The 15,814-nt window shown below is 52.2% G+C and overlaps 1 protein-coding gene across 6 annotated transcripts in view; it reads left to right on the top strand.

Moving 5' to 3' along the window:
* LOC123756212 (sulfotransferase 1E1-like) overlaps positions 1–9,083 on the top strand; it is a 185,687-nt gene extending 176,604 nt beyond the window's left edge. For all 6 annotated transcript variants that reach the window (XM_069336562.1, XM_069336563.1, XM_069336561.1 and 3 more), the window contains exon 8: positions 8,813–9,083. In XM_069336562.1, the coding sequence (XP_069192663.1) occupies positions 8,813–8,916 (104 nt within the window). In that variant the 3' untranslated portion in view covers positions 8,917–9,083. The remainder of the gene's footprint in view (positions 1–8,812) is intronic.
* Positions 9,084–15,814: the final 6,731 nt, after the last annotated feature.

Below are 15,814 nucleotides of genomic sequence, written 5' to 3'. Positions count from 1 at the left end.
CTCTCTTCCTGATTTGAAACACCTCCTAGACTCCTTGCCGGAGCCTGTGCTCCTGCTGGGTGACTTCAATTGTCGTCATTCTCTTTGGGGTGACGTTCTGACGAATACCCGGGGTCGCCTCCTTGAGCCGTTTCTCCTCTCTTCTTCCCTGTCTCTTCTGAATTCTGGTGAGCCCACTCATTTGGACTCTCGGACTCGCACCCTTTCTTGTCTTGATCTTTCTCTCTGCTCTTCTTCTCTTTACTTAGATTTCACGTGGCAGGTTCTTGATGACCTCCATGGAAGTGATCATTTCCCCATCCTTGTTTCCTTTTTTTCTTTTCGCCCTTCCCTCTCTTTCCCTAGGTGGCAGTTTGCTAAGGCAGACTGGACCCTATTTACCCTCAGTGCTGCTCTCTCTGACCTCTCCCTTCTGCCTGTCTCTCGCGCTCTCCTCCTTTTTCATGACACTGTCTTCAACGCTGCCCTCCGCTCTATTCCTCGCTCTTCCTCTCGGGGTCCACGGAAGTGCATTCCCTGGTGGAATGCGGACTGTGCTCGAGCTGTCTGCTGTAAGCTTGCAGCCTGGAAGAGGCACCGCCGTAGGCAGACGACCGATTCTTTTCTTTTCTTTTGGAAAGCGAGTGCGGTGGCCCGTAGGGCCATCCGTACGGCTAAACGTGAATGTTGGGCATCTTATGTCTCAACAATTACGTCCGAAACCCCTCTGGCCCAGATCTGGAAGCGTATCCGCAAGACAGCGGGTAAGTTCGTTCCCGATGTTTCACCGGTCCTTCACCTCCATGATACTCTTGTGGCGGACCCGTTGCAGGTCGCTTCCGAACTGGGTTCCCACTTTTCTTCTGTTAGCTCTGGTCTTCATCTTCCCCAATCTTTCCTTCTTCGTAAACCTGTCCTTGAGTCTCGTCCTTTAGATTTCTGCACTCATCTTCAGCTTCCCTATAATGATCCCTTCCCTCTCTCTGAACTTCGTTCTGCCCTGGCCCTCTGCGGTTCTACGGCGGCGGGCTCCGATGGTATTCATTATGAGATGCTTCGCCATCTCCCTCCGAGCACGTCTCAGTATTTACTGAGTCTGTATAATCGGATCTGGGAGTCGTCGTCAGTCCCTGAGGACTGGCTCGATGCCGTTGTCCTCCCTGTTCGCAAACCGGGGTCTCTGGGTACTTCCCCTAAGGACTTTCGCCCTATTGCTCTCACAAGTTGTGTCTGCAAACTCTTTGAACGTATGGTTAACGTTCGTCTGATGTGGTTCCTGGAACACCATCACCTCTTCTCCCCTTCTCAATTTGGTTTCCGCAAGTGCCGCAGCACGACAGATGTCCTGGTGAACTTGGAGGTCTATATTCCTACTGCTTTTGCTGCGAAGACCTCCGTTGTTGCCGTCCTTTTTGACCTGGAAAAGGCTTACGACACCACTTGGCGTTATCATATCCTATCTCAACTTCATTCTTTTGGCCTTCGTGGTTATCTCCCTCTCTTTCTCCGCAGCTTCCTCTCTCGTCGTTCCTTTCGGGTGCGCCTTGGTACCGCTCTCTCTCCCTCTTTTCAGCAATACGAAGATGTGCCCCAGGGTAGTGTTCTGAGCACTACTCTTTTTCTGGTTGCCCTCAATGGTCTTCTTTCCTCTCTTCCTTCTGGTGTCTTCTCCGCTCTCTATGTCGATGATCTTACCCTTTGTTGTCAGGGTGATGATTCGCCTCTCCTTCAACGCCGGCTTCAACTTGCAATTGATGCCGTGTCGTCTTGGGCCACAGATCATGGCTTCAAGTATTCTACTTCTAAGACTTGTGCCATGACTTTTACGCGGAAACGGGTTGTTCTTCGTCCCTCTTTATCACTTTATGGTCATCCCCTTGAATACAAAGATTCCGCGAAGCTTTTGGGGTTATTCCTTGACACTCGTTTGTCTTGGTCTCCCCATATCTCTTACCTCCGTGTTGAGTGCTCTAAGGCCCTTACCCTCCTTCGGGTCTTGTCCCATACTTCTTGGGGGGGCAGATAGGCGCACTCTCCTTGCTTTACATTCCTCTCTCGTCCTGTCTAAGCTCGATTATGGTTGCCCTGCTTACTCGTCTGCTTCTCCTTCTACTCTTCGCCGTCTTGATGCTTTGCACCATACTGGGTTGCGCCTCAGTTCTGGTGCCTTTTGTTCGACTCCCATCCTTAGCTTGTATGTTGACACTGGCTTCCTGTCTCTCCAGGACCGCCGTGATCGCTACTGTCTTCGCTATCTTGCGCGGCCCTTGCAACATCCTTCCTCTCGCCTCTGTCGTGCTTTAACTTTTACCCCTCCTGCGGTTCCTGTTCCTCTTCACCACTTCCCTCTTTCTGTCCGGCTATCTCGCCTACAGGATTCTCTTTCCGTTCGTATTTCTGATGTTTCTCCTCGTGTTGTTCCTTCTTTGCCCCCGTGGAGGGTCCCTCTTCCGCGGTTTTGTACATCCTTCACCCGTATCACTAAAGCTTTTACCCCTCCTACGGTTCTAAAACACCTTTCCCTCGAGCACTTTTCTTCTCACTCCCGCTCCGTTTCTGTCTTCACCGATGGGTCTAAGTCAGCGGACGGTGTTGGCTACTCTGTTGTTTTTCCTGATCGCACTTATATGTGTCGCTTGCCTCCGGAGACTAGCATCTTTACAGCGGAACTTTATGCTATTCTCTATGCTCTTCGTCTCCTGCTTTCTCGTTGTCAGTCTTCCTTTGTAGTTGTTGTTGACTCTCGTAGTGCCCTCATGGCTCTCGGGTCCTTTAATCCGGTTCATCCAGTAGTTGTCGAGATCCAGCATTGGCTGTTTCTCGTTCACAGTAAATTTAAGTCGGTTGAGTTTTGTTGGGTTCCCAGCCATATTGGTGTGTCTTTAAATGAGCGTGCGGATGCTGACGCCAAGGAAGCTGTCCGCTCTTGTCCCATCTCTCGCAAAGGCATTCCGTATTCCGACTTTTACCCGGTTATCCATTCCTCAGTACTTACCCGTTGGCAGGCTTCTTGGTTGTCTGTTACTGGTAACAAGCTACGTACTCTTAAATGTTGTGTTTCCTCGTGGCCGTCCTCCTTCCACCGTAACCGGCGGTGGGAAACAGCTCTGGCGAGGTTGCGTATTGGCCATACTCGCTTAACCCATGGTCACTTGATGGAGCGCCGCCCTGCTCCTTATTGTCCTAGTTGCATTGTCCCTCTTACGGTCGTGCATGTCCTTCTTGAATGTCCTGACTTCCAGGACGAGCGTGTGTCTTGCTTTCCGACCGCCCCTCGCGGTCACCTGTCCCTCGATAGAATTCTTGGTGACTCGGATACTTTTGATATCGTTCGCCTTATGCGTTTTTGTTCTCGTATTGGCATCCTTGGTGATATTTAGTGCCCTCTGATTATTTTGCGTATTTGATGGTGCTACATAGCCTTCCCGGTTTGGTGCCTTCTTTTGATAATTACTTACTTACTTACTGTTAAGCTTTATGCGGTGTTTCCGTTGAACCACTTCTGAATACTGCCAACATTACTCAAGCCTTCAGCTCTAAGTGTCTTCAACACCGAGTTGCCTATGAGTCACTAAACTAAAAATGTGATGAGGACCCTAGGAGTCCCTTAAAGTGTTACATCATTGAGGAGATTCCAACGATCAACGTGGAGCAGGACCAGGTGAGGCTAGTCTGAGAAGAGACCCTCAAGGACTCTAACTCGACCATGCTCCCAGGCCCTGTACGGTTGCTCTCGTATTTTCTATTCTGCTAATTCCGATAGTTTCGTGAAGCGTCTGCCACATGTACATTGGCGACGTACGCATTGCAGTCGTGAAAGCAAAAAAGAAAACCCCCACACGCTGTTTGTACTCTCCACACTCAGACATACTGGTGGTGTGTGTACCTAACAGGGTGTTAAACGTCCTCTGAATACTGCTCGTCACTTTTGAATTTTCAGAGAAAATTTAAGTTCGAAATTTTACTTTACAACCTAGCTCATAGGGTCCAACTAAGCCAATCACGTTGGGCGCCAGATGTGGGGGTTTTCTTTTCTGCTTTCCCGACTGCAATGCGTACGTCGCCAATGTACATGTGGCAGACGCTTCACGAAGCTGTCGGAATCATTGAGGAGATTCCAACGATCAATATGGACCAGGACCAGGTGAGGTTAGTCAGAGAAGAGACCCTCAAGGACTCTAACTCGACCTTGCTCCCAGACCCTGTACAGTTGCTCTCGTATTTTCTCTGCTGATTCCGACAGCTTCGTAAAGCGTCTGCAATGTAAAGCGTACATTGGCGACGTATGCATTGCAGTCGGGAAAGCAAAATAGAAAACCCCCACACTGGGGTTGAGCTCTGGCTCTTTGGTCTCGCTTTTCAACCGTCAATCAACTGGTGAAAAGATTCCTGAGCCTACTGGTCTCTATCATATCTACATTTGAATTTGTGTATGGAGTCAGCCTCCACCATATCACTTCCTAGTGCATTCCATTTACTAACTACTCTGACACTGAAAAAGATATTTCTAATGGCTCTGTGGCTCATTTGGGTACTCTGCTTCCACCTGTGTCCCCTTGTACGTGTACCACCCGTGTTAAATAATCCATTCTTGTCTACCTTGTCAATTCCGTTGAGAATTTTGTATGTGGTGATCATGTCTCCCCTAGCTCTTCCAGCGTCGTGAGGTGCAGTTCACGCAGCCTGTCCTCATAACTCATGCCTCTTTGTTCTGGGACTAGCCTAGTGGCATACCTCTGAACTTTTTCCAGCTTTGTCTTGTGCTTGATTAGGTACGGGCTCCATGCTGGGGCTGCATACTCCAGGATTGGTCTTACATTTTGGTATACAAGGTTCTGAAGGATTCCTTACACAAGTTTTTGAAAGTAGGTCTGATCTTAGCCAGCCTCGCATGGGCCGCTGATCTTATTCTTTGATTTAGGCTTCAGGAGACAGGTTTGGCGTGATATCAACTCCTAGATCTTTCTCTCTGTCCGTTTCGTGAAGGACTTTATTTCCCATTCGGTATCTAGTGACTGGCATCCTAGTTTCTCCTCCTCCTAGTCTCATTACCTTACATTTACTTAGGTTGAACTTTAGTAGCCATTTGTTGCACCATTCCTTCAGTTTGTCTAGGTCATCTTGAAGCTTCATACTATCTTCTTGTTCGTCTTGATCCTCCTCATAATTTTTGCATCATCAGCAAACATCGAGAGGAACCAGTAAATTCCTTCTGGGAGATCATTTACGTATATCAGAAACAGTAAAGGTCCAAGGACTGATCCCTGTGGGACTCCACTGGTGACTCGCCGCCACTCCAAGACCTCACCCCTCCTAGTGACTCGCTGTGTCCTGTTTCTTAGGTACTCCCTTATCCAGTGGAGTATCTTCCCTTTCACTCCTGCCTGCATCTCCAGTTTGTGCACTATTCCCTTATGTGGTACTATGTCAAAGGCTTTCTGGCAGACTAGAAATATGCAGTTTGCCAAGCTCTCTCTCTCTCTTGCCTAATTTTTGTTGCCTGGTCATAGAACTCAATTCAACCTGTTAGGCATGATTTGCCATCTCTGAACCCATGCTGATGTTGTGTTACAAAGTTCTTTCGCTCTAGATGTTCTACTAACTTTTTTTCGCACAATCTTCTCCATCAACTTGCATGGAATGCAAGTTAGGGACACTGGCCTGTAGTTCAGTGCCTCCTGACTATCACCCTTCTAGTTTATTGGGACTACATTGGCCGTCTACCAAATTTTTGGCAGTTCATCTGTTGCCAGTGATTTGTTATACATTACCAGCAGTACCCGGCCACGTGTTGCTGTGGCTCAGTAATGCATGTGTGTTGCTGAGCCACAGCAACCTTCCCGGTCCCCCAGTCCTCCCCAACATTCCCCCTTCACCCGTCTCCTCGTCTTCCCGACCATTCCCCACTCCACCATCCCCTTTTCCTTCCTCAAGGACCCATTCCTCTGTCCCTTTGTCCTCCCCACCATTCTCCATTCCCCCATCTCCTCGTCCCCACCATCCCAAACTCCCCCGTTCCTTCGTCCTTCCCCACCATTACCCCCTCCCTTGTCCTCTCGTCCTCCCCACCATCTCTCACTTCCGTCCCCTCGTCATCCCCACTATTCCCGACTCCCTCGTCCGATGCCTTCCCAAATGGTCTGATGTTCCCATCAGAAAATTGGGAACATCAAGTGATCTGATGTTTCCATCACTGAAATATAAGAAAAACAGTTAAAAAATTAAATGAAAATATGAAAAAAAACTATACTCACGAAATGAAGGGTATGGTAAACAACACAGCTCAATTCCAACGCAATTCACACAAAATAATTAAATCAAAATGAAAATAAATCAAAATCTAGGAAAATTCAATTTATCAGTGCAATCAGAAACATTGAAATGGAATTATAACATATTTAGTATAACATGTGTGTTGCTTCTACATGCAACAGATGGCGCTGTTTTTCAAGAAAAGCATTGTTTTACCTGTCACAGGTGTGGCATCTATACTTATACTTACGAAATGAACGGTATGGTAAACAACACAGCTCAATTCCAACACAATGTCACACAAAATAATTCAATAAAAAATAAAATAAATCGAAATCTATGAAAATAAAATTTATCAATGCAATAAGAAACATTGAAATGGAATTCGTGGCATATTTAGTATAGCACGCATGTTGCTATTATGTGCAACAGATGGCGCCGTTTTTCAAAAACGCATGTTTTTACCTGTCAGAGGCGTGGCATTTATATAGTAGGTATATAAAAAGACGCGCCTATTCGAATGCAACGTTGTGTCAAAATTTGAAAGCAATCGGTAAAGAGGTTTCCCTCACATGAAAAACACATAAAAAACACAGTTTTTTATATATAGTATATATATATATACTATATATATATACTATCTATATAGTATATATATGAAAACTTGCTCGGATCTGAATGGAACGTTGTGTGAAAATTTCAAAGGAATCGGTGAAGAACTTTTGGAGATTAGTAGTTATGCACAAACACACATTTCCATTTTTATTTATATAGATGGAGAGTGGCAGGCACAGTGCCTCTGCTCCTTCCTTTAGTATCCATGGTGAGATTCCATCCGGGCCTATGGCCTTTGTCACATCCAAATCTAGCAGATGCTTCCTCACCTCCCCACTGGTAATCACATACACCTCTAATGGTGTTTGGTTTGATATTCCCTCTCTTATCTCTGGGATGTCTCCTTGCTCTGAGGTGAAAACCTGTAATTTCTTATTGAGTTCCTCGCACACTTCCTTGTCGTTTGTTGTGAATCTTTCTGCAATCTTCCTTTACTGTTGTTTTCCTCCTGATGTGGCTATGCAGCAGTTTGGGTTTTGTCTTTGCCTTGCTCGCTATGTCATTTTCATATTGCCTCTTTACCTCTCTTCTCTCCCTGACGTATTCATTCCTGGCACTTTGATATCTTTCTCTGTTCTCTAGTGTTTTGTTGCTTCTATAGTTTCTCCACGCCCTTATACTTAGTTGCTTTGCTAGCTTACATCTCTGATTAAACCATGGGTTTCTCATCTGCATTCAATTTTTTTTTCCTTTTGGACTGGGACGAACTTGTCTGCTGCATCCTTACACTTCTGTGTGATGTAGTTCATCATGTCTTGAACCGTCTTTCTTTTGAGCTCTGCTGAGTTTGAAATTTTCTTATCTCCTCATAGTTTACCATCCGGAATGCCGGCCTCTTGCTTTCTGGTCGTTTCCTTGAGTACATTAACCCTTCTTCGACCAGATACTGTGATCACTCATACCCGTGGTCGTGGGTGTGGCGTGGGTGTGGCGTGGGTGTGGCGTGAGTGTGGCGTGGGTGTGGCGTGAGTGTGGCGTGGGTGTGGCGTGAGTGTGGCGTGGGTGTGGCGTGAGTGTGGCGTGGGTGTGGCGTGGGTGTGGCGTGGGTGTGGCGTGGGTGTGGCGTGGGTGTGGCGTGGGTGTGGCGTGGGTGTTGCGTGGGTGTGGCGTGGGTGTGGCGTGAGTGTGGCGTGGGTGTGGCGTGGGTGTGGCGTGGGTGTGGCGTGGGTGTGGCGTGGGTGTGGCGTGGGTGTGGCGTGGGTGTGGCGTGAGTGTGGCGTGGGTGTGGCGTGGTGCATGTGTCTGTGGGTGTTGAGGGGAGGTGTCGGGTGGAAGTAGTTGTGCTGCATGTATGGGTGGCAGGGAGGGGGTGTATACATGTGCGTGAGGTCCTACCATGACAGCTCTGTGGAAGAGTGTACACCTCACACTGTGGGGATGGTAGTCTCCTAGTGCCTAAGTGAAGGAAAGGTATGTATGTATGTATGTATGTATGTATGTATGTATGTATGTATGTATGTTAGATGTAGTACTAGTGATTTATTATTGTTTATTTATCTCCTATACCTTGGTGGATATTTAACACACACAGAAACTTTGATTTTTGGAGAAAACTCTCATAGAATCACTAGCCATAATCACCCATCATAACGTGTGTGTGTGTGTGTGTGTGTGTGTGTGTGTGTGTGTGTGTGTGTGTGTGTGTGTGTGTGTGTATGTGGGTGTAGGAGGGGTGAGTGGCACCTATTGCACCTGGGTGTGGGTGTAGCAGGGGTGAGTGGCACCTATTGCGCCTGGGTGTGGTTGTAGCAGGGGTGAGTAGCACCTATTGTACCTGTGTGTGGGTGTAGCAGGGGTGAGTAGCACCTATTGCACCTGTGTGTGGGTGTAGCGGGGGTTGGTGGCACCTATTGCACCTGTGTGTGGGTGTAGCAGGGGTGAGTGGCACCTATTGCACCTGTGTGTGGGTGTAGCAGGGGTGAGTGGCACCTATTGTATGAGAACAACCTGTCTGTTGGTTCGGCAGGCATCGTGGGAGACTGGAGGAACCACTTCTCACCACAGCTGGAGGAGGAGATGAACCAGTGGATCCAGAGTCACGCCAGAGACATTGGCATCACCTTCAAGTGAGCCAAGGATGCCAACAGGTGCTTGAAGGACGCCAACACGTGCTTGACGGACGCCAACACGTGCTTGACGGACGCCATCATGTGCTTGACAGCAACATAGGTCATGTTAAAATTTCTGTACATCATTATCAAGTATGTAACAAAAGTCCAAATAAATATTTTTTTGTCTTTTTTTTTTGTCTGTTGTACCTTAAAATGGTCACTATTCTGTCACTGAAGAAATACATTTTATTTATTAACTGTAAATTTTATTGAAAATTTTTAATATTATAAGTTTTAAAAATTAAACTTTGTATTGTTTATTATAAAATATATTTGGACAGTTTCTACTAGTGAAGCCTTTTATGTGATGGTGGAGTTCTTCAGTCCTTCCTCATAGCTCATTCCCCTCGTCTCTGGTACTGGTCTCATCAATTATTACTCGACTTTATCCAGCTTGGTTATATGTTACGCCCTCCATATTGGTGGGTCGTGCTCCACACCTGGGGCAGACACTGGTGGATCACTCTCCACACCTGGGGGGCAGACACTGGTGGTCATACTCCACACCTGGGGCAGACCACACTACACACCTGGGCATGCAGACACTGGTGGTCATACTCCACACCTGGGCATGCAGACACTGGTGGTCATACTCCACACCTGGGGCAGACACTGGTGGTCATACTCCACACTTGGGGCAGACCACACTACACACCTGGGCAGACACTGGTGGTCATACTCCACACCTGGAGCAGACACTGGTGGGTCACACTCCACATCTGGGCAGACAATAGTGGTTCACACTCCCCACCTGGGGCAGACACTGTGGGGTCACACACCACACCTGGGGCAGACACTGGTGGTCACACTCCACACCTGGGGCAGACACTGGTGGTCACACTCCACACCTGGGCAGACACTGGTGGTCACACTCCACACCTGGGGCAGACACTGGTGGTCATACTCCACATCTGGGCAGACAATAGTGGTTCACACTCCCCACCTGGGGCAGACACTGTGGGGTCACACTCTACACCTGGGGCAGACACTGTGGGTCACACTCCACACCTGGGGCAGACACTGTGGGTCACAATCTACACCTGGGGCAGACACTGGTGGTCACACTCCACACCTGGGGCAGACACTGGTGGGTCACACTCCAAACCTGGGGCAGACACTGGTGGTCACACTCCACACCTGGGACAGACACTGGTGGTCACACTCCACACCTGGGGCAGACACTGGTGGGTCACACTCCAAACCTGGGGCAGACACTGGTGGTCACACTCCACACCTGGGACAGACACTGGTGGTCATACTCCACACCTGGGGCAGACACTGGTGGGTCATACTACACACCTGGGGCAGACACTGGTGGGTCATCTTACACACCTGGGGCAGACACAGGTGGGTCACACTCCACACCTGGGGCAGACACTGGTGGTCATTCTCCACACCTGGGGCAGACACTGGTGGTCACACTCCACAATTGGGGCAGACACTGGTGGTCATTTTCCACACCTGGGGCAGACACTGGTGGTCACACTCCACACCTGGGGCAGACACTGTGGGTCACACTCCATACCTGGGGCAGACACTGGTCGTCATACTCCACACCTGGGGCAGACACTGTGAGTCACACTCCACCCTTAGGGCAGACACTGGTGGGTCACACTCCATACCTGGGGCAGACACTGGTGGGTCACACTCCACACCTGGGGCAGACACTGGTGGTCACAATCCACACCTGGGGCAGACAATGGTGGGTCACAATCCACACCTGGAGCAGACACTGGTGGTCATACTCCACACCTGGGGCAGACACTGGTGGGTCACACTCCACACCTGGGGCAGACACTGTGGGTCACAATCCACACCTGGGGCAGATATTGGTGGGTCACACTCCACACCTGGGGCAGACACTGGTGGGTCACAATCCACACCTGGGGCAGACACTGGTGGGTCACAATCCACACCTGGGGCAGACACTGGTGGGTCACACTCCACACCTGGGGCAGACACTGGTGGGTCACAATCCACACCTGGGGCAGACACTGGTGGGTCACAATCCACACCTGGGGCAGACACTGGTGGGTCACAATCCACACCTGGGGCAGACACTGGTGGGTCACACTCCACACATGGGGCAGACACTGGTGGCCATTCTCCACACCTGGGGCAGACACTGTGGGTCATACTCCACACCTGGGATAGACACTGTGGGTCACACTCCACACCTGGGGCAGACACTGGTGGTCATACTCCACACGTGGGGCAGACTGGTGGTCACACTCCACACCTGGGGCAGACACTGGTGGTCACACTCCACACCTGGGGCAGACACTGGTGGTCATTCTCCACACCTGGGGCAGACACTGGTGGTCATTCTCCACACCTTGGGCAGACACTGGTGGTCACACTCCACACCTGGGGCAGACACTGTGGGTCACAATCCACACCTGGGGCAGATACTGGTGGGTCACAATCCACACCTGGGGCAGACACTGGTGGGTCACAATCCACACCTGGGGCAGACACTGGTGGGTCAAAATCCACTCCTGGGGCAGACACTGGTGGGTCACACTCCACACCTGGGGCAGACACTGTGGGCCCCAGTCCACACCTGGGGCAGACACTGGTGGGTCACACTCTACACCTGGGGCAGACACTGGTGGGTCACAATCCACACCTGGGGCAGACACTGGTGGGTCACACTCCATACCTGGGGCAGACAATGGTGGGTCATACTCCACACCTGGGGCAGACAGTGGTGGGTCATACTCCACACCTGGGGCAGACACTGTGAGTCACACTCCACCCTTAGGGCAGACACTGGTGGGTCACACTCCATACCTGGGGCAGACACTGGTGGGTCACACTCCACACCTGGGGCAGACACTGGTGGTCACAATCCACACCTGGGGAAGACAATGGTGGGTCACAATCCACACCTGGGGCAGACACTGGTGGTCATACTCCACACCTGGGGCAGACACTGGTGGGTCACACTCCACACCTGGGGCAGACACTGTGGGTCACAATCCACACCTGGGGCAGATATTGGTGGGTCACACTCCACACCTGGGGCAGACACTGGTGGGTCACAATCCACACCTGGGGCAGACACTGGTGGGTCACAATCCACACCTGGGGCAGACACTGGTGGGTCACACTCCACACCTGGGGCAGACACTGGTGGGTCACACTCTACACCTGGGGCAGACACTGGTGGGTCACAATCCACACCTGGGGCAGACACTGGTGGGTCACAATCCACACCTGGGGCAGACACTGGTGGGTCACACTCCACACATGGGGCAGACACTGGTGGTCATTCTCCACACCTGGGGCAGACACTGTGGGTCATACTCCACACCTGGGATAGACACTGTGGGTCACACTCCACACCTGGGGCAGACACTGGTGGTCATACTCCACACCTGGGGCAGACTGGTGGTCACACTCCACACCTGGGGCAGACACTGGTGGGTCACACTCCACACCTGGGGCAGACACTGGTGGGTCACACTCCACACCTGGGGCAGACACTGGTGGTCATTCTCCACACCTGGGGCAGACACTGGTGGTCATTCTCCACACCTGGGGCAGACACTGGTGGTCATTCTCCACACCATGGGCAGATACTGGTGGTCACACTCCACACCTGGGGCAGACACTGGTGGGTCACACTCCACACCTGGGGCAGACACTGTGGGTCACAATCCACACCTGGGGCAGATACTGGTGGGTCACACTCCACACCTGGGGCAGACACTGGTGGGTCACAATCCACACCTGGGGCAGACACTGGTGGGTCAAAATCCACTCCTGGGGCAGACACTGGTGGGTCACACTTCACACCTGGGGCAGACACTGTGGGCCCCAGTCCACACCTGGGGCAGACACTGGTGGGTCACACTCTACACCTGGGGCAGACACTGGTGGGTCACAATCCACACCTGGGGCAGACACTGGTGGGTCACAATCCACACCTGGGGCAGACACTGGTGGGTCACAATCCACACCTGGGACAGACACTGGTGGGTCACACTCCACACCTGGGGCAGACACTGGTGGTCATTCTCCACACCTGGGGCAGACACTGGTGGTCACACTCCACACCTGGGGCAGACACTGGTAGTCATTCTCCACACCTGGAGCAGACACTGGTGGTCATACTCCACACCTGGGGCAGACACTGGTGGTCATTCTCCACACCTGGGGCAGACACTGGTGGGTCACACTCCACACCTGGGGCAGACACTGGTGGTCATTCTCCACACCTGGGGCAGACATAGGTGGTCACACTCCACACTTGGGGCAGACACTGATAGGTCATACTCCACACCTGGGGCAGACACTGGTGGTCATTTTCCACACCTGGGGCAGACACTGGTGGTCATTTTCCACACCTGGGGCAGACACTGGTAGTCACAATCCACACCTGGGGCTGACACTGGTGGGTCACAATCCACACCTGGGGCAGACACTGGTGGGTCACAATCCACACCTGGGGCAGACACTGGTGGGTCACACTCCATACCTGGGGCAGACAATGGTGGGTCATACTCCACACCTGGGGCAGACAGTGGTGGGTCATACTCCACACCTGGGGCAGACACTGTGAGTCGCACTCCACCCTTAGGGCAGACACTGGTGGGTCACACTCCATACCTGGGGCAGACACTGGTGGGTCACACTCCACACCTGGGGCAGACACTGGTGGTCACAATCCACACCTGGGGAAGACAATGGTGGGTCACAATCCACACCTGGGGCAGACACTGGTGGTCATACTCCACACCTGGGGCAGACACTGGTGGGTCACACTCCACACCTGGGGCAGACACTGTGGGTCACAATCCACACCTGGGGCAGATATTGGTGGGTCACACTCCACACCTGGGGCAGACACTGGTGGGTCACAATCCACACCTGGGGCAGACACTGGTGGGTCACAATCCACACCTGGGGCAGACACTGGTGGGTCACACTCCACACCTGGGGCAGACACTGGTGGGTCACACTCTACACCTGGGGCAGACACTGGTGGGTCACAATCCACACCTGGGGCAGACACTGGTGGGTCACAATCCACACCTGGGGCAGACACTGGTGGGTCACACTCCACACATGGGGCAGACACTGGTGGTCATTCTCCACACCTGGGGCAGACACTGTGGGTCATACTCCACACCTGGGATAGACACTGTGGGTCACACTCCACACCTGGGGCAGACACTGGTGGTCATACTCCACACCTGGGGCAGACTGGTGGTCACACTCCACACCTGGGGCAGACACTGATTGGTCACACTCCACACCTGGGGCAGACACTGGTGGTCATTCTCCACACCTGGGGCAGACACTGGTGGTCATTCTCCACACCTGGGGCAGACACTGGTGGTCATTCTCCACACCTGGGGCAGACACTGGTGGTCATTCTCCACACCTTGGGCAGATACTGGTGGTCACACTCCACACCTGTGGCAGACACTGGTGGGTCACACTCCACACCTGGGGCAGACACTGTGGGTCACAATCCACACCTGGGGCAGATACTGGTGGGTCACACTCCACACCTGGGGCAGACACTGGTGGGTCACAATCCACACCTGGGGCAGACACTGGTGGGTCAAAATCCACTCCTGGGGCAGACACTGGTGGGTCACACTTCACACCTGGGGCAGACACTGTGGGCCCCAGTCCACACCTGGGGCAGACACTGGTGGGTCACACTCTACACCTGGGGCAGACACTGGTGGGTCACAATCCACACCTGGGGCAGACACTGGTGGGTCACAATCCACACCTGGGGCAGACACTGGTGGGTCACAATCCACACCTGGGACAGACACTGGTGGGTCACACTCCACACCTGGGGCAGACACTGGTGGTCATTCTCCACACCTGGGGCAGACACTGGTGGTCACACTCCACACCTGGGGCAGACACTGGTAGTCATTCTCCACACCTGGAGCAGACACTGGTGGTCATACTCCACACCTGGGGCAGACACTGGTGGTCATTCTCCACACCTGGGGCAGACACTGGTGGGTCACACTCCACACCTGGGGCAGACACTGGTGGTCATTCTCCACACCTGGGGCAGACATAGGTGGTCACACTCCACACTTGGGGCAGAAAATGATAGGTCATACTCCACACCTGGGGCAGACACTGGTGGTCATACTCCACACCTGGGGCAGACACTGGTGGTCATTTTCCACACCTGGGGCAGACACTGGTAGTCACAATCCACACCTGGGGCTGACACTGGTGGGTCACAATCCACACCTGGGGCAGACACTGGTGGGTCACAATCCACACCTGGGGCAGACGCTGGTGGTCATACTCCACACCTGGGGCAGACATTGGTGGTCACACTCCACACCTGGGGCAGACACTGTCGGTCACACCCCACACCTGGGGCAGACACTGGTGGGTCACAATCCACACCTGGGGCATACACTGGTGGGTCACAATCCTCACCTGGGGCAGACGCTGGTGGTCATACTCCACACCTGGGGCAGACACTGGTGGGTCACATTCCATACCTGTGGCAGACACTGGTGGGTCACAATCCACACCTGGGGCAGACACTGTTGGGTCATACTACACATCTGGGGCAGACACTGGTGGGTCACACTCCACACCTGGGGCAGACACTGGTGGGTCATACTACACACCTGGGGCAGACACTGGTGGGTCATCTTACACACCTGGGGCAGACACTGGTGGGTCACACTCCACACCTGGGGCAGACACTGGTGGTCATTCTCCACACCTGGGGCAGACACTGGTGGTCACACTCCACAATTGGGGCAGACACTGGTGGTCATTTTCCACACCTGGGGCAGACACTGGTGGTCACACTCCACACCTGGGGCAGACACTGTGGGTCACACTCCATACCT

This window comes from Procambarus clarkii, chromosome 36, assembly GCF_040958095.1.
Source record: "Procambarus clarkii isolate CNS0578487 chromosome 36, FALCON_Pclarkii_2.0, whole genome shotgun sequence".
Classification (NCBI taxonomy): Eukaryota; Metazoa; Arthropoda; class Malacostraca; order Decapoda; family Cambaridae; genus Procambarus; species Procambarus clarkii.
The sequence above is the reverse complement of the archived record's forward strand: the minus strand, read 5'-3'. Positions and strand labels throughout refer to the sequence as shown.